Below are 24658 nucleotides of genomic sequence, written 5' to 3'. Positions count from 1 at the left end.
TGAACCCTAAAGGCGAGGTTGCAGGTTGCAGTGAGCCGAGATCGTACCACTGCACTCCAGCCTGGGTGACAGAGCAAGACCATGTCTCAGAAAAAAAAAAAAAAAAAAAAAAACTGGAAGAAACGTGTAAGTGCATTAAGGGACGGATTAAATCAGTTTAACGAAGCACTAGGGAGATTTTTTTTAAATTGCGTTTAAGTTTGCAGCGAGCCAGGCCAATAGGTTTTGCCAACTCATGCCCACGTGCTGGCGAACAAATGTAAACACGGAGATCGTGTGCTGGGCACTTGGTTTCATGGTGGGCGACTGTGCTGCTGTTCCTTTTGGCCGCGGACAAGGTCGGCTGCAGAGGTGGACCTCTGCTTGGGAGAGCTCTTCTCGCTGTGCAGACACCCGCCCCTAACAGCCACCCACCTGGGGAAATGATGGGGCTCGGAGGCCTCCTCCCAGCCAGTGTCCAGCCTAAGCACATTGCCTTCCGCAGTTCAGAAAGGTCGGGAGGCCTGAGTCACCATTTCCGGCTCGGACGTCCACCCGAAACGTGGATACCCACTGCCACGCCCACTACGCCCCAGTGGCTTGCCCCAAAGGACAAGCGGCAAGAAGCGGCCTCCGGGGGCAGCGGCCGAAGGCCATTCGGTCCCTGGCTCTTCTCAGCTCGCAGAGACCGAGAGGTGCTGCCCGGCCGCCTGCCCCTCTTCAGATCCCCCAGCACGGGAGGAGCAGCGACCGGGATGCGTCCAGGCCGGCTTTCGGGTTGGCTTCGGCGAGTCCAGCTCTCTTTTGCCCCTCCCAGAAGGCCGCCTCGGGTCCCGGGCCCAGCCCCGTCCGGGCGGTGTTCGAGCCACCCCGGGCTCGCTCATAGGCCCGGAACACCACAGCCAGCCCAGATTTGGCTGGTGCCGAGGCGGGGGCGGAGCCAGCGGGTTCCCGCCAAAATCGCGTAGCTGGTCCTTCCCCCGCGGGCTACGTCGCGCCCTCCTTTTTTTTTCAAACCCGGAGCTGGACGGGGATTGGTGGACTGGGCACTCACGTGGTTAACGGTCGCGGGAAGCCGCGGAGCCCGAACCTGAGACTGGACCTGAGGAGACCTCAGCCTCGGTGCTCGGGCCGCCCCGCCTCTGCCGGACAGTCCGCGCCGCCGCTGCCGCCACCGTCCGCAGCCCGAGCGCCCCGGAGCCGCAGGCCGCCGCCGGGCAGAGACGCCGCGACTGCGACTAGGCGCGCCCAGCCGCACGTGGCGGACCCGCCCCCTGGTCCGCAGTGTCCTGGACCCCGTGGGTCTCCGCTCTCAGGTCCTCGGCCGGGTCCCCCGGGCCGCGATGAGCTTCCTGAGCCGGCAGCAGCCGCCGCCGCCCCGTCGCGCCGGGGCGGCCTGCACCTTGCGGCAGAAGCTGATCTTCTCGCCCTGCAGCGACTGTGAGGAGGAAGAGGAAGAAGAGGAGGAGGAGGGCAGCGGCCACAGCACCGGGGAGGACTCGGCCTTTCAAGAGCCCGACTCGCCGCTGCCGCCCGCGCGGAGCCCCACGGAGCCCGGGCCCGAGCGCCGCCGCTCGCCCGGGCAGGTCCCCGGGAGCCCCGGCGAGCTGGAGGAGGACCTGTTGCTGCCCGGCGCCTGCCCGGGCGCGGACGAGGCGGGCGGCGGGGCGGAGGGCGACTCGTGGGAGGAGGAGGGCTTCGGCTCCTCGTCGCCGGTCAAGTCGCCGGCGGCCCCCTACTTTCTGGGCAGCTCCTTCTCGCCGGTGCGCTGCGGCGGCCCGGGGGATGCGTCGCCGCGGGGCTGCGGGGCGCGCCGGGCGGGCGAAGGCCGCTGCTCGCCGCGGCCGGACCACCCGGGCACCCCGCCGCACAAGACCTTCCGCAAGCTGCGGCTCTTCGACACCCCGCACACGCCCAAGGTGAGAGCGGCGGGCGCGGGCACCCAGCGGCCGACCCCGGGCCCGCGCCGACCCAGCCTTTTAAAAAGGCCGCGGCGCCGGAGCCCAGCGCCGCTGCCTGGGTTCGGTTACATAACCGGCCGGCTGCACCCCCGCTCGCTTTCCTGCGCCGCCCCCCAAAGTTGGCAGCCCTTGTTTTTGGCCCTGCCCCGAGGTTGTCCGTTGAGATTATGTAACTGAACAATGGGCCTCGTCTGGAACTTCTTTATCTTACAAAGGGGCCGATCGGCCCGTCCAGGTGGCCGAGGATTTGCCGCCTGTTGAGTCCGGGCCACCCCGAGCGTGTTCGCCTCGAGTGCGGCAGAGATAACGCGGTTTGCGAGGATGCTGGAGGGTGCTGGCCCGGCCACCTGACATTTCCCGAGCCATATGGTGCCTTTTAAACGCGGTGATCAGGCCTGTAATTTGGGCGGCGCAGGCAGAAGGAGTTAAACAAAAAATTGTCCTGCGCTGATCGTGTCGTGTCGTGTGGCGTTGATGGGGGGAAAGTCTGGGGCATGCAGGGAGACCGCGCTTGGACTTGGGAGTAAAGGCTGGCCTTCCAAGCATTTGCAGTCCTACAAACTCATCCTTATCCGTAAGTCCAGGTAGCGCTGAAGCCTCTTTCTGGACAAGGTCTTGGCCTAGCGTTTGTTTATATCGTTGGGTTTGTAGTGCCCAGAGTTTGGCCGGCCTCCGTGCGATTAGGAACATCCTACTGTTGATAAGGTATCTTAAAGAAGGAGGTGTTCAGCACCTGTATTTTGAATGGCCTTCGAGTACTCTGCAGATTACCACTTATAAAACTGCGGATTTTAAAGCTGATACTTCCAGAGATTAAGACAAGCCTCGCATTTGTAAGATTAATATGGAAAATGCACTTTTTAAAGTGAGTTTGTTTTGTTTTCAATGTACCGTTTGTCATCAGCCTCAGGAATATGTGTGCTTTTGAGCTTTACGGTTTTATTGGCTGACTTGCTCAAGGCAAAATCCCTCTGGAAGTGAGGGGAGGAGTCCAGTGAAGGTGGCTATCCAAGCCCTATTTAGATGGGGGAGGGGAGCTTTTATGGGGCTCTCAGACTGCTTTCTATTTTTGGATGGGTTGAAAGAATTTGTTAACTTTTAGCCACTAGAATGAACTTAGTTTTAGGCAGCATTCATATTCTTTTTAGGGTTAGAGGCAGATTTTACTTGGCTATTTTTTTCCAGAAAAGGTAGTTAATACCCAGTTTCAGTCTTCCTAAATTAGCCACAATTTATTTTGCTCGAACTCTAACAAAGGCTTGTGTGTCGCTTTGACCTACGCATTCAGCCATATGAATAAGGCTCATTGAAGGTTAGGTTGAGAAGGCTGACGATAGGACTTGGATCCTAAAAATTGTTTTGTATTTTTCCTTCCCTAGAGTTTGCTCTCCAAAGCTCGAGGAATTGATTCCAGCTCTGTGAAGCTCCGGGGTAGTTCTCTCTTCATGGATACAGAAAAATCAGGAAAAAGGGAATTTGATGTGCGACAGACTCCTCAAGTGAATATTAATCCTTTTACTCCGGATTCTTTGTTGCTTCATTCCTCAGGACAGTGTCGTCGTAGAAAGAGAACATATTGGAATGAGTAAGTCGTTTATTTAACAATTTGGTTATCTAAATAACCTAAGATTGGTTTGGTATACTTATCAGAATTTAGTTTCTGTTAAATGGCATGGATGTATCTGTCAGATATATTGATAGAAAAACGCATATTTTTTCAGTTCCTTTGGTGAAGACATGGAAGCCAGTGATTATGAGCTTGAAGATGAAACAAGACCTGCTAAGGTAAATAGCTTTTTATTGTTTTTTGAAATTTACCTTTCTACCACTTAAAGTATGCTATGAATATGTTAAATAAGCATTTATACATAAGGTAGAATGGTTTTTAAGTTTTACACATAGCCCTATCACCATAGCAAAAAATAATTGTTTTCGTATATTTGTATTACATATATGGTAACACTTTTTATTACAGAGAATTACAATTACTGAAAGCAATATGAAGTCCCGGTATACAACAGAATTTCATGAGCTAGAGAAAATTGGCTCTGGAGAATTTGGTTCTGTATTTAAGTGTGTGAAGAGGCTGGATGGATGCATTTATGCCATTAAGCGATCAAAAAAGCCATTGGCCGGCTCTGTTGATGAGTATGTATTAAACATTTTGTCTTTTGCTCTTTTGTACCCTATAGTGTTACTAACATTAAGGTTTCAGCTGACCAAACACTGAATTCCATCTCTGACTTTGAGAAGCTGTAATGATTTAATCAGGTCCTTTTCACTTAGTACCATCAGTTCTTATTGGACTTGTTGAATAATATGAGTAGTCTGATTTTGGAACCTAATTTAAATTTCTTATTTCTAGTCAGCATCCATGAATTCACAGTAAAATGGAGTTTATTCTTACCTGAGTCCTAGGGCAAGCAACATTTCTTCTTTCTGATAAATCTTTAGTGGAATCTGCCTTTGGAAAAATCTCTTACAAGTCTAAACCCCTTCTCTCTTAAGCAAGTTGCTTTTTAGCATAACAATAGATACAAAAGTTTATTGTATGAAGTTTCAGATAAATTAATTCAGTTTAAACTTGAGTGAAAATTATTTACCATTCTATTAATCTCAAATTCTCCTAGGCAGAACGCTTTGAGAGAAGTATATGCTCATGCAGTGCTTGGACAGCATTCTCATGTAGTTCGGTATTTCTCTGCTTGGGCAGAAGATGATCATATGCTTATACAGAATGAATATTGTAATGGTGAGTGATGTAATGGTTTTCTTGTGAGCTTGAGAAAATGAACACCGAGGAAGTATTTATGGTTATCTAAAATCTTGCTCTATTTCTGTCACTTTTATCTTTTATAAATTTAAATATTAGAGGCCTAATATAAATTTCAAGTACAAGATTAAAAACCTTGTCCCTTCTGAAGCATCTAGTACATATCCAGTAGTATAACTTTGTGTACTATTTATGTGCTTGTCACTCCAACTGAACTTTTTGAGAAGACAATGGCCTCACCACATATACTTTGGTGTCCTTAGTACCTAGCATAGTGTGTGGATCATATAGTATTATGAAATGTTATGTTGAATAGATTCTTCTGTGTCTAGTCTTTTATTTCCTTTTCATGTGGTGTGGTGCTAAAACTGATATTTGTCAGTCAGCGAGTCTCCATTGATCTAAATTCAGCTGTTTCTTTTTTTTTTTTTTTTTTTGAGGCGGAGTCTTGCTCTGTCGCCCGGACTGGAGTGCAGTGGCCGGATCTCAGCTCACTGCAAGCTCCGCCTCCCGGGTTTACGCCATTCTCCTGCCTCAGCCTCCCGAGTAGCTGAGACTACAGGCGGCCGCCACCTTGCCCAGCTAGTTTTTGTATTTTTAGTAGAGACGGGGTTTCACCGTGTTAGCCAGGATGGTCTCGATCTCCTGACCTCGTGATCCGCCCGTCTCGGCCTCCCAAAGTGCTGGGATTACAGGCTTGAGCCACCGTGCCCGGCCTATTTCAGCTGTTTCTTTAAGCGTTCTGTAGTCCTGCCCTACTCCCATGTGTCCAACCTAGTCTACCACTAGAATACACTAACACTTTTATTATGTTACATTATTTTAGTTCTCTAGCTTGTCTTCTCTGCCTCCTCTCCCCCAAGGATGAAACAAACAGGCATGTATGGATTCAACTTTGGATGTCTCTGTATAGCTTTCAGTTTCAGTAAGTCCTTCAAGGGCCGACTTACGTCTCTCCTTTTCTATTAAAAACCTTTACCAAAGTCTTGGTCAGAATTCTGGTTCTTATGGACGTCTGTCATTATTATACACCAAATCTTTTATAGATTATTTCTCAACATTTTTGTAGTTATAAGCATGATGATTGGGTTTTCATACTCAAGTGTGAAATGTGCCTCCCTCTAACCTTGTTACGACATCAGCACATTGCCAGTCTGAAATGAAAAATACCTATAGATTGTTTCTGTTTCTGTATATCTTCTGTGAATATAGAGAATTTAGAGTTTAGTGAACACTTGAGAGGAGATAAAGATTTTATTTTTGTTGATTCTTATTATTCCTTAAATAAACAAGACCAGTTATCTCATAATTTATAAATAAATAAGTGGTGTAGGTATGGATTCAGGTCCCCCATATTTAAAAACAGTGAACAAAACAGAAGTAAAAGATCCATTTTTCAAACCTGATTCCTCGTTAAGTTATTTAATAAAGTTCTCCACACTTGAAAGAACTTGAGTGTCTAGTATACAGCATTGCTGCTAGTTTTTTCCACACAGCTCTTGAGATGTTTCTATTCATACCATCAAAATATTTATGTAACTATCTATCACAACCTTATGGATTATTCTATTTCTTAACCTTTATTTTTCAGGTATTGCATTTGACCTAGAACAACTTGACCATAATGTCATGTCCATTCCATATTTGCTAGACACCGTCTCTTTTCAGTTTCCTTTTTTCTCTTTCTCACCTTGTTGATGTGAATAGTTCTCTTAACAGAATAGTTCATTAGTAGTCCAGGAATGGCAAATATGTAGCAACCTACCAGTACATGGTTGTGTAAATCAGATGATTTTGAGAAAACTTACTTGAGCCTGGGAGATAGGGAAGAGTGAGTAGTCTTGCTATCCTCTCAGATTACAAAAACCTTGACCTGTTATAATGTTAGATTATAAATAATCTATTGAAAATAAGTTTTTTTAAATTTATTATTATTATTATTTTTTTTTTTTTATTATTTTGTTTTGAGACAGAGCCTTGCTCTGTCACCTAGGCTGGAGTGCAGAGCAATCTCTGCTCACTGCAACCTCACCTCTGGGGTTCAAGTGATTCTCCTGTCTCAGCCTCCTGAGTAGCTGGGATTACAGACACGTGCCACCACGCCCAGCTAATTTTTGTATTTTTAGTAGAGATGGGGTTTCAACATGTTGATCAGGCTGGTCTTGAACCCTGACCTCGTGATCTGCCTGCCTCAGCCTCTTAAAGCAATGTAAGACTCTTGAAGAAAATAAGTAGTCCTGTGAAACAGGACTGCCTCTTTGTGTGGCTGTTTGTCCTACTTAGATAAAAGAAAATAAGACTATCTGGATGCATTTGTGATCTCTTTCTTTTGTTTCCTGTGTCCACCATTCCTCTTTCCACATAAAGCTTTGAATATACTAAGGGCTCATCTTCACATCTTTTCCACAGTTTCACAGGAAAATGATTCTGTTATTTGTACATGAGTAACTGATTCCCTTTATTGCGATTTAATTTCCTTATTATCTTATTCATTTACATTATAAGCCTTTTATCTTGGTTTGGTGATAGATTGGAATTAACCTGTATAAACAAGTGTAGAAAAATGTTGATGGATAGGGAAGGAGAACCTGAAATGTCAGAACCTGTTTTACTCTCGTCACCTTTCTTGCCCTTCTAGCAATAAAAGAAGAAATTGGCACAGCTAAGGTTGCTGAATCTGCTAAAAAGAGAATTAGCCATATTCTTCCTAGCAAATTTGATCTAGGACTTTGCCTGTCTTGGCTGACAGTGTAACTGGTTTGCTCTCTTCTAGAGCACTCTTTTCCCCCCCTCAGTTCAAGATTTGTACAAGTAAGGAGAACATACTCAAGACTAAGATACCGAGATGGTAATTTATTTTTATTTTAAAAACATCTTTGACATTGTTATTCAGTCTTATTTAAATTGTAGGACCTCCTTTTCTGACTAATACATCATTGACCTTCCTAATTTTATTACCCAGATCTGATTTTTTTATTCCTAAGACTTAAGCAGAAGATGTTTAAAACAATTCCTCATTGCCTTTGAGATAAAATATAAACTTTAAAAGTTTGAAAAAATGCAAACAAATTAACTGATTGATTTAACTAATTCTATAAAAGCAGGTTATGGTCTCATTCACAGTAAGAGTAGTATAAATTAATAAATTAAAACTATACTAAAATACTGACTTTTTACCTATAACATCTATAAACTTGTCAAGGGTATGGGGAAACAGGTATTCTCATGCATTGACAATGGGCATATATATTGGTACAGCCTTCTCGATGGAGAAATGTGTATGTGTAAAACACAATCTCCATATATTAGAAACGTGCATACCCTTTAACCCAGCAATTTGGCTTCTAGGTGATATACTAAATGTATGTGAAATGAGCAATGTACAAGGTTATTTATTAGGCCATAGTATGTAATAGCAAAGACTTGGAAATAATTTTAAAATGTCCATCAAATGGGGGACTGATAAATGCATTTCTTTTTTTTTTTTTTTTTTTTTTTTTGAGTCTGAGTCTCACTCTGTCACCCTTGCTAGAGTGCAGTGGCCTGATAGCAGCTCACTGCAACCTCCGCCTTCCAGGTTCAAGCAGTTCTCCTACCTTAGCCTTCTGAGTAGCTGGGATTACAGGTGTGCGCCACCATGCCCGGCTAATTTTTGTATTTTTTAGTAGAGACGGGTTTCGCCATGTCGGCGTGGATGGTCATGACCTCTTGATCATGACTTGTGATCGAACTCCTGACCTCGTGATCCGCCCGCCTGAGCCTCACAGAGTGCTGGGATTACAGGTGTGAGCCGCCATGCCCAGCTGATAAATGCATTTCTATTCAATTATACAATGGAATTCTATAGAGACAAGAAGAAATGGATTGTCTTTGTATATTGGTATAGAATGATCTTTAAGATAATAAACATATGCTGTTATTTATGCAAAAAGTTGAAAAGAATACATAGACCTGAGCTGGGTGTGGTGGCAATGCCTGTAGTCCCAGCTATTTGGGAGTCTGAAGCAGGGAATTTGAATTTGGGTTTGGGAATTCTAGGCTGTAGTGCGCTATGCCCATCTAAGTTGAGCATCAGTATGGTGGCCTCTGTGGAGTGGGTCACCACCAGGTTGCCTAAAGAGGAGTAAACTGGCTTAGGTCGGAAACAGCACAAGTCAAAACTCCTGTGCTGATAAGTAGTGGGATCAAGCCTGTGAATAGCCACTGCATTCCAGCTGGGCAACATAAATAGACTCTGTCTCTTATAAATTAAAACAAACAAAAAAACAAAAAACCCTGATAATACTGGTTTACTCTGGGAAAGAAACAGGTGGGTTGCTGAGGTGTATGATTGAGAGAGAGACTTTACATTTTATTTTGTACCCATGCAGATGTATTACCTATTGAAAAATCAGTAAAATTTTGATTTCACAAGCAGGTTGAAGGGAGAAGGTCCTATAAAAATAACACTTTCTTGGTTGAGATTGGTTGGTTGAGACTCATTCAGTAAAGATGGAAGAAAGAAAATATTTCAGAAAGAAGAAAATGCTAATATTTTCTATTTTTGTCAGGTGGAAGTTTAGCTGATGCTATAAGTGAAAACTACAGAATCATGAGTTACTTTAAAGAAGCAGAGTTGAAGGATCTCCTTTTACAAGTTGGCCGAGGCTTGAGGTATATTCATTCAATGTCTTTGGTTCACATGGATATAAAACCTAGTAAGTATTGCAGATCTTCTAACCTGTGTTCCTTGGGGTTATAGAGAATAAATTACTTCATTATGACAACATTGAAAAAATACGTATCTTATGTTTTCTGATCCACTTACCAATACTGTTTTATGATTTCTGTTTATCTCTTCCCTTGTTAACCCCCAAAATTTGAGATGATAAACTTTTTTGAGACAGCGTCTCACTCTGTGGCCCAGGCCGGAATGCAGTGGCACCATCTCCACTCACTGCAACCTCCCTATCCCGTGCTCAAGCAGTCATCCCACCTCAGTCTTCCGAGTAGCCGTGCTACAGGCATGTGCCACCATGCCCAGCTAATTTTTTGTATTTTTAGTAGAGACGGGGGTTTCACCATGTTGGCTAAGCTGGTCTCGAACTCCTGACCTCGTGATCTGCCCACCGTGACCTCCCAAAGTGCTGAGATTACAGGCGTAAGCCAATCTGCCTTGCGTGTGTTTTATTTTCAAAAGAGAAAAAAATCTTTGGACTTAAGGCAGTAAATGTGAATTCTTAAGGAATAGCTGTATTCATATAAAGTGTTAGACAAATATAATAGACCCTTATACGGTATAAAAGTTGAAAATATGAAGGGATGTGAAGTTTAAAAATCTTCAGATTTAGGCCAGGCGCAGTGGCTGACACCTGTAATCCCAGCACTGTGGGAGGCCGAGGTAGGTGGATCACGAGGCGGGAGTTCGAGACCAGCCTGGACAATATGGTGAAACCCCGTCTCTACTAAAATTACAAAAATTAGCCGGGTGTGGTGGTACGTGCCTATAGTCCCAGTTACTCGGTAGGCTGAGGCAGAAGAATCGCTTGAACCCAGGAGGCGGAGGTTGCATTGAGCCGAGATCGCGCCATTGCACTCCAGCCTAGGCGACAAAGCGAGACTCTGTCTCAAAAAAAAAATTGGCCTGCGTGGTGGCTCACACCTGTAATCCCAGCACTTTGGAAGGCCGAGGCAGGCGGATTGCCTAAGCTTAGGAGTTCGCCACCAGCGTGGACAACACAGTGAAACCCCATCTCTATTAAAATACAAAAAATTAGCTGGGCATGGTGGCAGGTGCCTGTAGTCTCAGCTACTCTGGAGGCTGAGGCAGGAGAATTGCTTGAACCTGGAAGGAGGAAGTTGCAGTGAGCTAAGATCACACCACTGCACTCTAGCCTGGGCGACAGAGCAAGACTGTCTCAAAAAAAAAAAAAAAGAAAAACTTCAAATTTACAAATACCATCATAAAATAAGTTGTCCTATGAAGAAAGTAAAACTGTATAGATGACTCCAGTAAATGTAACATAAATTTAATACTATATATTTGTGTGTGTGTGTGTGTGTGTGTATATATATATATATTTTTTTTTTCTTTTTTTTATTAGACAGAGTCTTGCTCTGTCGCCCAGGCTGGAGTGCAGTGGCGTGATCTTAGCACACTGCAACCTCCGCCTCCCAGGTTCAAGCAATTCTTCTGCCTCAGCCTCCCTAGTAGCTGGGATTACAGGCGTGCACCACCATGCCCAGCTAATTTGTGTATTTTTAATAGAGACGGGGTTTTGTCATGCTGTCCATGCTGGTCTTGAACTTCTGACCTCAAGTAATCCGCCCACCTTGGCCTCCCGAAGTGCTGGGATTACAGGTGTGAGCCACCACTCCCAGACTTATTTTTCAAAGATAGTCTCACTCTGTTGCCCAGGCTAGAATGCAGTGGTGCAATTATAGCTCACTGCAGCTTTGAATTCCTGGGCTCAAATGAACCTCCTGCCTCAGACTCACAAGTAGTTGGGACTACAGGCGTGCACCACCATTCCCAGCTATTTTTATTTTTTCTTTTTCTTTTTTTAGAGATAGGGTCTCACTATCTTGCCCAGGCTGGTCTCAAATTCTAAGTCTCAGGCAATCCTTCTGCCTCAGCCTCTCAAAGCACTGGGATTACAGTCTTGAGCCACCATACCTGGCCAATACTATACTGATAAAACTATTAAAATCTGCCACTAAAAGCTCATGTTAATCATGATCTTACCTGAATTTGAAGAAAAAGGTAATGTGTATACAGTAGGAAATAGTGAATCACAAAGCCATATTGCAAGGTAGATCCTGTGTGGTCAGCCAGACTCACTGGCTAAATGACTCATTCTGCTCACACCAGCCTTATAGCACTACATTAAAATTTGGGCTTTCACAGAATTTCACAAATTACTGATACTACCTTTTTTGCTGAAGAGTAATGTGCAGAAGACAAGGGCCTCATCCAGTTTAAAGTGTTTAGGATCAGTGATAGGCTGGAAAATATATTCCCAGAGGCCCAGAGTGGTGGCTCATGCCTGTAATCCCAGCACTTTGGGAGGCTAAGGCTGGATCACCTGAGGCCAGGAGTTTGATCAGCCTGGCCAACATAGTGAAACCCCATCTCTACTAAAAATATCAAAGTTAGCTAGATGTGGTGGCATGTGCCTGTAGTCGCAGCTACTCAGGAGGTTGAAGCATGAGAATTGCTTGAACCTTGTTGCAGTGAGCCAAGGTTATGCCACTGCACTCCAGCATGGGCAACAGAGCAAGACTTTCTCAAAAAAAAAAAAAAATTCCCAGCAAATATAACCCTGATCTCTATCCCCTGAGATGCTTATTCCATGGGTTTGGGCTAGAACTTGAGAATCAGCATTTTAAAGAGCATTCTGGATGATTTTGGAATATGATCTTGTTTATGAACTCTGGCTTTATTATTAATTGTTAGTTTGGCTTACATAATTAACTGTTTGACAGGTAATATTTTCATATCTCGAACCTCAATCCCAAATGCTGCCTCTGAAGAAGGAGATGAAGATGATTGGGCATCTAACAAAGTTATATTTAAAATAGGTAAGAAAGGTAACCAGATTACTACCTTAAAATAAAGAGAAGGCTGTTTTGTTTTTGCTCTTCACTGTATTTTTTTCAATACTTCCAGGTGATCTTGGACATGTAACAAGGATCTCTAGTCCACAAGTTGAAGAGGGTGATAGTCGTTTTCTTGCTAATGAAGTTTTACAGGAGGTAATTTTTCTTCTCCCTTAATCATAGTTTGCTTTGTAACACTTAGCAGTTGATAGAATAATATAAATTCAGATATATTAAACTTTTAAGTTAACTAATAGAAGGGAAATACAATCTAAACCGTCATCTGAGGGCATTTAATTAGCAAAAAGTCATGAAGGCAAAGATTTATAATGGAGTTGTGGTAAAAAATATGTTCTCATACACCACTGGTGGAACCTTAAAATGGCATATCCTTTTTGGAAATCAGAGTATTAGTATTGCATTAATATTTTAAAATCATGTATTCATTGACTCATAATTTTTACTTCTAGGAGTTTTTCCTATAGACATATTCATATACAAACACAAGTTGAGAACAATGTAAATAAGTGTTTACTAATAAGAGAATGATTAAGTAAATTATGGCACATAGTTTTTAGTATGGCATATAGTTTCAAAAGAGTGTGACAAAGTATTTCTTGGTAAAAATTTTGAATGAAAATAGAATAAGAAAAATTTAAAGTGTAATTGATCCCATTGTTCTTTGTAAATATGTATATATATATGTTTGATTTATCACGTATGTGTGTATTTGCAACTTGTCAGTGTGTTTCTACGTGTTTTGTGTTTGCATATGAATCCCTAGAGGTAGAGGGGTTTCTTTTGAGAGTTGAATTGAGCTGTTGATAAAGAAGAGGCATTTACTTTTTTATATGTGTGTGCATTTTCCCCCTAAGAGTGTATATTACTTTGTAATTTAAAAAATAAACCTCCCCAAATTTAGCAGTTTATTCTCTGAATAGGTCCCAAACTTAAATGTGATGTTAGACATTTTGATTAAGTCTTATTTTTCACCTAAGTTATCTTTGAGGTGTAATCTTGTTTTATTTTGACCATGTTTACATTCCTTAAAAAAATTGTTTTAATTTTACAGAATTACACCCATCTACCAAAAGCAGATATTTTTGCACTTGCCCTCACAGTGGTATGTGCTGCTGGTGCTGAACCTCTTCCTAGAAATGGAGATCAATGGCATGAAATCAGACAGGGTAGATTACCTCGGATACCACAAGTGCTTTCCCAAGAATTTACAGAGTTGCTAAAAGTGAGCATTTTATATATGAGGCCCTTTATTGACATGGTTCTATGTTTTATTAAATGCATGTCTGTACCTTAATTTTACTTCTCTTTTTAAGGTTATGATTCATCCAGATCCAGAGAGAAGACCTTCAGCAATGGCACTGGTAAAGCATTCAGTATTGCTGTCCGCTTCTAGAAAGAGTGCAGAACAATTGCGAATAGAATTGAATGCCGAAAAATTCAAAAACTCACTTTTACAAAAGTAAGTAAGGGTTTTATGTTTTCTTTTTACTTTTTCATTTGCTTTGATTCTCAAATTTTAATGAGAGATGATTTAAGCTTTCTATCAACCAAGGGTGTGGTGGTTTTTTGTGTTTTTTGTTTTTTGAGACAGGGTCTCACTTTGCCAGGCTGAAGTACACTGGTGCTATCATGACTCATTGCAACCTCCACCACCTGGACTCAAGCTATCTTCCTATCTCAGCCTCCTGAGTAGCTGAGCCACAGATGTGTGCCACAACACCCAGCTAATTTTTATATTTTTGTAGAAATGGGGTTTTTCCATGTTGCCCAGGCTGGTCTTGAACTCTTTGGGCTCAAGCCATCCACCTGCCTTGGCCTCCCAAAGTGCTGGGATTATAGGAGTGAGCCACCTCACCCGGCTCCAGTAGTTATACAGTGAAAGCTTGGGGACTTCTGCCATAAATTAGTATTTGACCTATTAAATTTGTGTTGTTTCTAAACTTTCAAATTATGAACTTTAAAAATGTTGAGACTAACATATATTTGCAAGTGGTGATAGTCCCCAAGCCATAAATGGTAGTAAAAGCTATACTTTTAGTATATAGTGAGCCTATACCAATGTTTTCTTCCCAGATTGTCACCAAAAATTAATACTGTCCTTGAAACATTCTATTCTTATTTTATGAAAGGATGAAATTAATGTCATTTTGGTTAGTAGATGATTCTTATACATATGTTTTTAATTTCTGGCTAAATCTTTTTATCCTGAATGAAGATTCTCATATTTGACTTCATGACTGGATATTTTTGAAAAACTGGTTGCAATGGTAAAGGTTATTGAAAAGAGAATATTAGAAAACATTAAGTTACCACAGATCACATTTCTAATTTTTTTATTTATTGCAACCATTTTGCTTTTAACCTAATAAAACTGACTTGAAAAGGTTATGTTAAGTATTAAGATTTAATATTTAAATTTTAAAAAGTGTATATTAAGAGGTTTACTTGTCACTAGTTTGATATCCATCATAGTTCATACAAATAGGAAATAAAGTGTTCCTTTCATCTCTGTTATGTAAGGATAGATTCGCAATATAAATTGGAGTTTTTGAAATTATTATTTATTTATGTATTTATTTATTTATTTTTGAGACGGAGTCTTGCTCTGTCGCCCAGGCTGGAGTGCAGTGGCCGGATCTCAGCTCACCGCAACCTCCGCCTCCTGGGTTCACGCCATTCTCCTGCCTCAGCCTCCCGAGTGGCTGGGACCACAGGCGCCCACCACCTCGCCCGGCTAATTTTTTGTATTTTTAGTAGAGACGGGGTTTCACCGTGTTAGCCAGGAGGGTCTTGATCTCCTGACCTCGTGATCCGCCCGTCTCGGCCTCCCAAAGTGCTGGGATTACAGGCTTGAGCCACCGCGCCCGGCCTATTATTTATTTTTAATTTTTTTTTTTACTGGGGATAGGTTTGTCTGGAAATTATTTATTATTATTTATTTAAAAAGATGGGGTCTCGCTGTGTCACCCAGGCTGGAGTGCAGTGGCGCTATCATAGCTCACTGCAGCCTCAAACTCCTGGGCTCAAGCAGTCTTCCAACCTCAGCTTCCCGAGTAGCTGAGACTACAGGCGTGAGTCACCACATCCAGCTCAAATTATTTTATAAGAACCAAAGTCATTACTAGCATCTTTACTACTTGTTTTCAAGTATATGTGATATTTTAATTCAAAAAGCACAAAATAATTTCATAAATTTAAGTTGTTTTAATAGAAGCTTCAGTTTCATGTTTTATTTTTCAATTATGTCTTAGAATAATGATGGCATGCAAGTATCTCCCAATCGACAGTATAGTTTGTGTTTAGTTTTTTAGGATCCCTTCCTAAGAATAATACCTTGTTTTCTATTTTTATGTCAGAGAACTCAAGAAAGCACAGATGGCAAAAGCTGCAGCTGAGGAAAGAGCACTCTTCACTGACCGGATGGCCACTAGGTCCACCACCCAGAGTAATAGAACATCTCGACTTATTGGAAAGAAAATGAACCGCTCTGTCAGCCTTACTATATACTGAGCTACTCATTTCCCACCTCCCCCTGAACACTGTGACAAGAGGAAGCTAGGTTGAAATCACTGATAGAATCCAGTTTGCAATTACTTTCTCGATTGGTGTCAGTAGTTTTACTGATTAGGACTTTTATTGTGAATTACAGTTGAAAGCTGTATTTTGACCATTGCTATGTCAGGCTTTCATCTAATCTTACTAGTCTGTCTTCTGTAGGATGTGTCACTGTTGGATGTTACACCAGCCTTTCCAGGGTTAACCACTGTGGTGGTGTGCTGCTTATAGTTTGCTGTTGCATTGTAATAAAAGGTGTCTTTCCCTGTAGTGACCTGTAAAAAGTACTCAAGGGCTTTGTTACAGACATACTCTCCCTTTGAAAAGGGACATACTAAAAGACTCGTTACTACTCAGCCTTCAGTGTACCTGTGTGTCCATCTTGTATTTCTTTTTTTTAAATTGTGAATTAGACTTGTATATCCCACTGGGAGCACTTTGTAGGCATTGCATGAACCATGGGATGATGATTCTGTGGAAGTATTGCCTTGTGAATTTGCTGCTATTTTAGTTTTGTCTTTGCTGTAAACTTGTAGCATTAAACAATCATTGTTGTTAATAGGTCTTCTTTTTGAAACAATTATGTGAAATGTATAGCTGCTTTTGATGAAAAGCAGCTATTTGCCTTTTTTTTTTCCTTTGAACTTTGAAGCTAGTGCATTGGAAAAATGCACCCTTTCCCCCCTTTGGAATGCTGTATTAATGTAGTATAATAATTACTGGTTTTGTAACTTGTTCTGGTAATGTCCTTCCCTGACTCTTTTAAAATGTCTCCCCCCAAGTTTTGTACTTGATTGTATTATTAGTCTGTTTTTAAATGTTGTGCCCGGTTTCTCTTCAATATTTGTGTATATAAACTGATCTTCGTGATATTGTATATAGCTGTTTGAAATGCCAGAATGACTTCTGACATTCCAAGTTTTTCACAAAATATATTTTATCTGTGATTAGCCATTTGACTAATAATACTGGCTAACAGATGTTGAAAAACATTGTCTATTGTTTCCTCATTAATTTTGGTCTAAAACATGTTTGCACTTGTCTTTGACTTGTGTTTTATTGACATTGATTGGCATATTAAAAGTCACTCTGAGCTTACCTTAATTGTCTAAATCCTTGTGATGCCTGTTTTCTAATATTTTATCTCTATTATCACTATACTATAAAATGTGTGTATAATGTACTATTATAAAAGCAGAGGGCACATTTTGATTGAATATGGAATTTTGTGGTGGGCTTTAGAACAAAGCTACATTTTGCCATTGAAGAAAAACTTACCCATCAACTTTGAATGTATTTTGTCATAAGGGTTTAGTATTTTTATATCACATTGCATGTTATGCATGTGACTTGCTAGAAATGTAGCATGATGTAATTTAAAATATCTTCAGATTATTAAGTAATACGATTCACAGAAGAAAACTTTGGGGAGGTTTTGTTTTTGTTTTTGAGACAGAGTCTCACTCTGTTACCTAGGCTGGAGTGCAGTGGCATGATCTCTGCTCTCTGCAACCTCCACCTCCTGGGATCAAGTGATTCTCCTGCCTCAGCTTCCCAAGTAGCTGGGACTACAGGGAGCACCACCACACCCAGCTAATTTTTTGTATTTTTAGTAGAGATGGAGTTTCACCATGTTGGCCAGGCTGGTCTCGAACTCCTGACCTCAGGTGATCTGCCTGCTTTGGCCTACCAAAGTGCTGGGATTACAGGTGCCTGGCCCCCAAAGTGGGGAGGGTTTTAATTCTCACTAAACTAGGCTGGGTTTTAAGATTTGAGGCGAGGCGTCTTGGCTCATGCCTGTAATACCCACCACTTTGGGAGGCCAAGGCAGGAGGATTGCTTGGGGCCAGGAGTTCGAGACCAACCTGGGCAACACAGTGAGACCCTATCTCTACAAAAAAAAGAATTGAGTGCAAATTGAAGTGATACTGTTATTTCTATGGCATCTTTTTCTGATGTTGATTAGAATCAGAGATGGGGACTCATTGTTGCTTAGGCTGGTCTTGAGCCCCTGAGCCCAAGAGATCCTCCTACCTCTGGAGTAACTGGGACTATGAGTGTGTATAATCATGCCCAACCTCTGCCATAAATACTTTTAACAAACTTGATTATATTAGCTTTCTAGTCTATGGTATCTTAAGATTTAGAGGTGTGAGATGAATTGGTGCGGACACAATTAGATATAAAAAGCTGGTGAGTATGTGTGATAAGACCTAAAAAGCTACAGGAACTGGAGCATGCAACTCACACCTTTTAGTAGCTACTGATGACAAAGCTATAAAAAGATCATGATAATTGGGCTGGGTGCTGTGGCTTGCACCTGTAAAATAAGCTACAATGCTGCCATTGCATTCCAGCCTGGGTTACAGAGTGAGAGCCTGTCTTCTAATATATATATATATAATCGGTGTTAATTTATGATCATTTTAAGTCACTAAGGTGTATTTTTCCAGTGCACTAGCTTCAAAGAAACATTCAGGTGTTTTTCATCAATATTTGTAGTAAAATTTTCACATAAGAATATTGGATTAAGGAAAACTGATATTTGGTGTTCAAAGAGGGAATTCTTAGGCCATCTAAAAGCTGATATGAGAGTTAGACTCATATTTAACCTAAAGGTACTTTTGTTGAGTGCTATGTGCTGACTATGTAGTAGACCAAAGACCAGTAAGAATTAGTTTTTGCCCACTAGGAAATCAGGATAAAATAGAGGAGACTTTTGTAAATATATAATGACAATAAAATGTAATAAATGCTAATACTGGAGGGACTGTGCAAGGTAGAATGAAGGTTCGAAGGACTATACATATCTTATGAAGATACTGGTGGTAGATTGGAGAATAGATCCAGGGAATTATGTTCAGACTAATTTCAACATTATTGTATAGTAATGACTACAAGAAAGGAGGGCCTGAACTAGGACCTTGCTGTGGATAGAAAATAAGCGGATAGGGATTTTCTTCCAACAGTTTGAAACTTTGAACAGTTTTTGTTTGTTGCTAAAATTGAAACATTGAAGGTTTTTTCAGAACACTTAACTAAAATGCAGGGGTATGCTACTGTTTAAGACAGGTATTTGCCATCGATAAAACTTTTCTTTTTTGGAAAGCTGACTTTGGTAAGGTAGAAAATTTTTAAGTATTGACTATGTGGTTGGGTAGGAGGTATTACATATTGTGATTGACTGCAAATTGAAACTGTTGCCTTAACTTTATCCTGCCAAGAATACAAGAGCAGTAGGCTTTAATTAATGAACTAATGTATTTTGAAGAGTCCATTATTAAGCTTTGATTTTCACTCCACTTTGTTCCAGAAGTCAAGAAACTATGGCATTTTTTTGAGGCCAGGCGCAGTGGCTCAAGCCTGTAATCCCAGCACTTTGGGAGGCCAAGGTGGGCGGATCATGAGGTCAGAAGTTCGTTCAAGACCAGCCTGGCCAAGATGGTGAAACTCCATCTCTACTAAAACTACTAAAATTAGCCAGGTGTGGTGGCACATGCCTGTAATCCCAGCTACTTGGGAGGCTGAGGCAGAGAATTGCTTGAACCCAGGAGGTGGAGGTTGCAGTGAGCCAAGATCATGCCACTGCACTCCAGCCTGGGCAACAGAGTGAGACTCCTTCTCAAAAAAAAAAAAAGGCCGGGCTTGGTGGCTCACGCCTGTAATCCCAGCACTTTGGGAGGCCGAGGTGGGCGGATCACCTGAGTTCGGGAGTTTGAGACCAGCCTGACCCACATGGAGAAACCCTGTCTCTACTAAAAATACAAAATTAGCTGGGCGTGGTGGCCCATGCCTGTAATCCCAGCTACTCAGGAGACTGAGGCAGGAGAATTGCTTGAACCCAGGAGGGGGAGGTTGTGGTGAGCCGAGATTGTGCCATTGCACTCCAGCCTGGGCAACGAGAGTGAAACTCTGTCTCAAGAAAAAAAAGAATCTATGGCATTTTTTAAAAAGTTCATAATAGCTAGGTTTAATGCTAATTGTCCTAGGATGCTCCAGGCTGTCTCCCAATTCTTAAGCAGCAGCATCCTGACAATAGAGTAGTTTTCCTTCTTCCCCAATCTTTACGAAGCATCTCACTGACTTTGACCAACAGAGCAAATAAGCTGTTGCTTTTTTTTTTTCCTAAGTTGGCTTGCTACAGAATTTGTTGCATTCTTAAGGTATCTTTATTTGTGAAATTTGCAAAGGCCAATTAAAGCATTAATACAAGGAGGATAGATCAAAAAAGAATTTTGGAAGTGTTTTGGATATCATGTAAATCTTAAGTGAAGCCTGGAACTAGGAATTTGGAGGAAACTGCCTCTTTCTGTATTTTTGAAGGTATTTGTATAATTGTAAAAAGCATCACTGAAACTGACACTGCAGAGTAAGTGAATCTAGAAATTTCTCTTGCAAACTGATAATATTGCTAGACATTTCTTGGAAGCTCAGTAAAGTAGATGTTTATAAAAATGGAAGAATAAGACATCATTGAAACTGTCCCTCTCCCAATATTTAGCATTCAAAAACATTTGAGAGGCATTCATCTGAACATCACTGAACTTTCTTTTTTCTTTGTGGCAGATGACCCTAATTTTCAGTGCAAATTCAAAGGTCTCTGGAGTAAGGAAAAATATCTATGTATGCCCTAGGAAGATTCACCAGGAAAAGATGGCATGTTGTGTCCAAACTTCATTAAACTAAGAGTCAAAGAAACTTCAGCCAGTCCAGCCCATGAAGAAAAATACCTCAAAGGAACATTTACATCACAGTTCACATTGTTTAGTTTTATATGGTTAATAAACATTTTGAAGAGCATATATTTGTTCTGATTTTTGACATAGTTATGGTATGAAATAGGTTTCCAGGCCCGGAATTCCAATTTATGCTTATTAGTTCATTATGCCAATGGGAAATACAGTTTTTTTGTTTGTTTGTTTTGTTTCTGAGACGGAGTCTCTGTTGCCCAGGCTGCAGTGCAGTGGCATGATCTTGGCTCACCACAACCTCCGCCTGCCAGGTTCAAGCAGTTCTCCTGCCTCAGCCTCCCAAGTTGCTGGGACTACAAGGCCCCCGCCACCATGCCTGGCTAATTTTTGTATTTTTAGTAGAGACAGGGTTTCACTATGTTGGTCTAGGACTCCTGGCCTTGTGATCTGCCTGCCTCAGCCTCCCAAAGTGCTGGGATTACAGGCGTGAGCCACAGCACCCGGCCTGGAAATATAGGTTTGGTATACAATTGGATTTAGGATGACTATCCAGGAGAGGAGGAACTTTCTTGCAGGTGAAAGTATGAAGGCTCAAGGGAGTAAAATAATTTAGGAAATCAATTTAGTAGGTAGCAGAGTCAGAATTCCAACTCAGATCTCATAGCAAAGAATCATGCTTTTTCTAGACATATGAAAGTTGAGACAAATACTAATTAAAAAGGTGATCCCCAACCTTTTGGGCACCAGGGACTGGTTTTGTGGAAGACAATTTTTTCACCGGGATTGAGGGGTTGCAGGGGAATGGTTTCAAGATGATGCAAGCACCTTACATTTATTGTGCACTTTATGTCTATTATTATTACATTGTAATATATAATGAAATAATTATACAACTCACCATAATGTAAATCAGTGGGACCCCCGACCTTGTTTTCCTGCAACTGGATGGTCGCATCTTGGGGTGATGAGAGACAGTGACACATCATCAGGGATCAGGTTTTTATAAGAAGCATGCAACCTAGATCCCTCGCATGTGCAGTTCACAATAGAGTTCATGCTCCTATGAGAATCGTGATGGGAGGTGGAGCTCAGGCAGTAATGCAAGCAATCGGGAGCAGCTGTAAATACTGATGAAGCTTCTCTGGCTTGCCTGCTGCTCATCGCCTGCTGTGCAGGCCAGTTCCTAACAGGCCACGAACTGGTACCATGGGGTTTTCACCTTAATTCAGGGGTTGAGGACCCCTGACTTGAAAGAGAGTTGAGGAAGCAAAGGAGGGTAAGAAGGTGCAGGCTGAGAATTAGGAAAACTAGATGGAATCTGATAAAGAGCAAGAGAATTTTGAAGGAGAAATTGATTAATTGCGACTAATACAGAAAAGATTGAACAATGATCTGTGAAGATATCTAGAGTGCATTAGAAGATATTTGGTGAGCAGGGGAAACAGCCAGATTACAATGGGTTGAGATTTAAATGGGAGATGAGGAAATAGAGATAGCAAGCACAGATCATTTGCAAATGCATGACTGAAAGAGAAGGGGAAGGGAGGAGAGGGCTATAGTTAGAGGGGAATCTTCTTCGGGTTTTGCTGGGGTGTTTTGTTTTGTTTTGTTTTGTTTTGTTTTGTTTTGCTGAGATAGGGTCTCACTTTATAGCCCAGGCTGGAGTACAGTGGCCCAATCTCGGCTCACCACAGGCTCGACCTCCCGGGCTCAAATGATCCTCCTGTCTCAGTCTTTCAAGTAGCTGGTGACACAAGTGTGCACCACCATGCCTGGCTAATTTGTGTATTTTTGGTAGAAACAGGGTTTTGCCATGTTGCCCAGGCTGGTCTCAAACTCCTGGGCTCAAGTGATCTGTCTGACTAGACCTCCCAAAGTGCTGGGATTACAGGTGTGAGCCACTGCACCTGGCCTGGGTTTTGCTTATTTTGCTATTATTTATCATCTACGTGCTAAGTGTTTTATATACATAATGACATTTAATCCTCATAAGAACTCTGTGACAAAATCCCCATTTTACAAATGGTTTTTAGAGAGGTAAAATGTTTCCCCAATTACAAAGCTACAGCGTCAGGATTCAAACCTAAAGGTGTTTGGCTGAAACACTAGCCAAATTTGTAGCAAGTCCTCTGAGCCTGGAGCAGAGGAAGAATAAGTGTGAATGAGACAAGTTTTGGGAAGTGCAGGAAATGGGGAGGGGGAATTCCAGTGTAATGCCCTCTCCTCTGAAGTAGGAATTGTGTCCCAGGAACTTAAAGTGCCTTCGGGGACTGAGGACAGAGGCACATGCACAGAAGGAATGCCTCCTCATTCAGCTGCTGCTGCCTTCTTTCCTTCTGGATGAAGTGGTTAAAAGTCTTCAGAGGGCTGGGAGTGGTGACTCACGCCTGTAATTCCAGCACTTTGGGAGGCCGAGATGAGTGGATCATTTGAGGTCAGGAGTTCAAGATCAGCCTGGCCAACATGGTGAAACCCCGCCTCTACTAAAAATACAAAAATTAGCCAGGTGTGGTGGCAGGTGCTGTAATCCAGCTACTTGGGAGGCTGAGGCAGAAGAATCACCTGAACCCGGGAGCTGGAGGTTTTGGTGAGCTGAGAATGTGCCACTGCGCTCCAGCCTAGGTGAGTCTTTAAAGTATACTACATAGCTATTAAAGCAGCGTTTCAAGAAGTTTTTATGATTAGAGAAATGTATGTGTTATAATAAAGTAAAAAAAAAATCAGCAAACAAAATTGTACACATGGGATTGTTGTTAAAGCATTAAAAGAATAAAGGCCAACAACAGCTGTCATTTATGTGAGTGGTGGGATTACCGAAGCTTTCCCACTCCTGTGCCTTTTAAAAAATATTTGAGGCCGGGGCCATGTGCGGTGGCTCATGCCTGTAATACCAGCACTTTGGGAGGCCAAGGTGGGCGGATCACATGAGGTCGGGAGTTGGAAACCAGCCTGCCCAACATGGAGAAACCCCTGTCTCCACTAAAAATACAAAATTAGCTGGGTGTGGTGGCGCATGCCTGTAATCCCAGCTGCTACTCTGGAGACTGAGGCAGGAGACTCGCTTGAACCCAGGAGGCAGAGTTTGTGGTGAGCTGAGATCGTGCCATTGCACTCCAGCCCGGACAATAAGAGCCAAACTCCATCTCAAAAAATATATATATATATATATATATATTTGAGACATGGTGGCTCACACCCGTAGCCCTAGCATTTTGGGAATTGCTTGAGCTCAAGAGTTCGAGACTAGCTTGGGCAACTTGTGAATCCCCATCTCTACTAAAAATACAAAAATTAGCCAGGCATGATGGCGTGTACCTGTAGTCTCAGCTACTTGGGAGGCTGAGGTGGGAGGATCACCTGAGCCTAGAAGGCAGCGGTTGCAGTGAGTCAAGATCTGCACTCCAGCCTGGATGTCAGAGGCCCTGTCTCAGAAAAAAAAAAAAAATGATTAGCATATGCAGTCAATAGAAATTGAGCAAGTCACCTGGCTTGCAAAGATTTGTCCAATAATCATCCTCTACTCCCCCTACAAATTTTTGATAATGGGCACCACTCCCTTGAATACAGGGGCACCTATATGATCTGGGCTGGACCAAATGGAGTTTCTCCTGGAACCTTGCAGATGCTCCAGTTGCTGGCAAAGATAAGGAAGCCAAGCTGCTTAGCAAAAGCTGATTTGCAGGTGAAGTGAATGAACCGACACAGAAGCAGAATTGAGAAATGAGGAGGGCAAGATCTGAGAACGTCTGAGTCCCTAACGCCAATCTTGGTTTGGTTCCTTGAGCCTATACATATTCCTCTTTTGGCTTAAGCTATTTTAAGGTGAGTCAGTTGCTTGAAATGAAAAGAGCTTGCCTAATGCAACATATTTCTCTAAACTTGTAGCCATGAGTTAAATCGTCTAGATATTGTATTGTTGCCAGAAAAATGGGTCTTGATCCAGACCCCAAGAGAAGGTTCTTGGATCTTGTATAGGAAGGAATTCAAAGTAAGTCACAGAGTGCAGTGAGAGGAGATAGTTTATTGAAAGCTACTGTCGGCTGGGGGTGGTGGCTCATGCCTGTAATCCCAGCACTTTGGGAGGCTGAGGCGGGTGGAAC

General features: G+C 42.3%; 1 protein-coding gene and 1 non-coding gene across 3 annotated transcripts; both read left to right on the top strand.

The window, feature by feature from the left end:
* The first annotated feature begins 1033 nt into the window (after nucleotides 1–1033).
* WEE1 (WEE1 G2 checkpoint kinase) lies at nucleotides 1034–16980 on the top strand. Of its 2 annotated transcripts, none has more exons than XM_023189919.3 (11): nucleotides 1034–1898; nucleotides 3320–3525; nucleotides 3662–3725; nucleotides 3916–4088; nucleotides 4571–4692; nucleotides 9264–9410; nucleotides 12178–12273; nucleotides 12362–12447; nucleotides 13364–13534; nucleotides 13626–13771; nucleotides 15669–16980. In XM_023189919.3, exons 1-11 carry the CDS (start codon nucleotides 1323–1325, stop codon nucleotides 15820–15822), a joined length of 1941 nt encoding a protein of 646 aa, XP_023045687.1. In that variant the 5' UTR covers nucleotides 1034–1322; the 3' UTR covers nucleotides 15823–16980. The 2 variants fall into 2 exon arrangements, with proteins under 2 accessions (XP_023045687.1, XP_023045688.1); XM_023189920.1 differs by lacking the exon at nucleotides 1034–1898 and adding an exon at nucleotides 2158–2514.
* On the top strand, nucleotides 5771–5873 carry LOC111524723. Its single transcript, XR_002725855.1, has one exon. It is a non-coding gene; the product is annotated as a small nucleolar RNA U13 (small nucleolar RNA).
* Nucleotides 16981–24658: the final 7678 nt, after the last annotated feature.

Source organism: Piliocolobus tephrosceles, chromosome 13 (genome assembly GCF_002776525.5).
Source record: "Piliocolobus tephrosceles isolate RC106 chromosome 13, ASM277652v3, whole genome shotgun sequence".
In the NCBI taxonomy this organism is placed as follows: domain Eukaryota; kingdom Metazoa; phylum Chordata; class Mammalia; order Primates; family Cercopithecidae; genus Piliocolobus; species Piliocolobus tephrosceles.
The sequence above is the reverse complement of the archived record's forward strand: the minus strand, read 5'-3'. Positions and strand labels throughout refer to the sequence as shown.

Excerpts from the sequence above, each read along its gene's own strand:
- WEE1 (XM_023189919.3), top strand. The coding sequence starts at position 1,323 with ATGAGCTTCCTGAGCCGGCAGCAGCCGCCGCCGCCCCGTCGCGCCGGG. Across the intron at positions 9,411-12,177 it reads TCACATGGATATAAAACCTA|GTAATATTTTCATATCTCGA; the intron begins GTAAGTATTGCA and ends ACTGTTTGACAG. Across the intron at positions 12,448-13,363 it reads CTAATGAAGTTTTACAGGAG|AATTACACCCATCTACCAAA; the intron begins GTAATTTTTCTT and ends TTAATTTTACAG.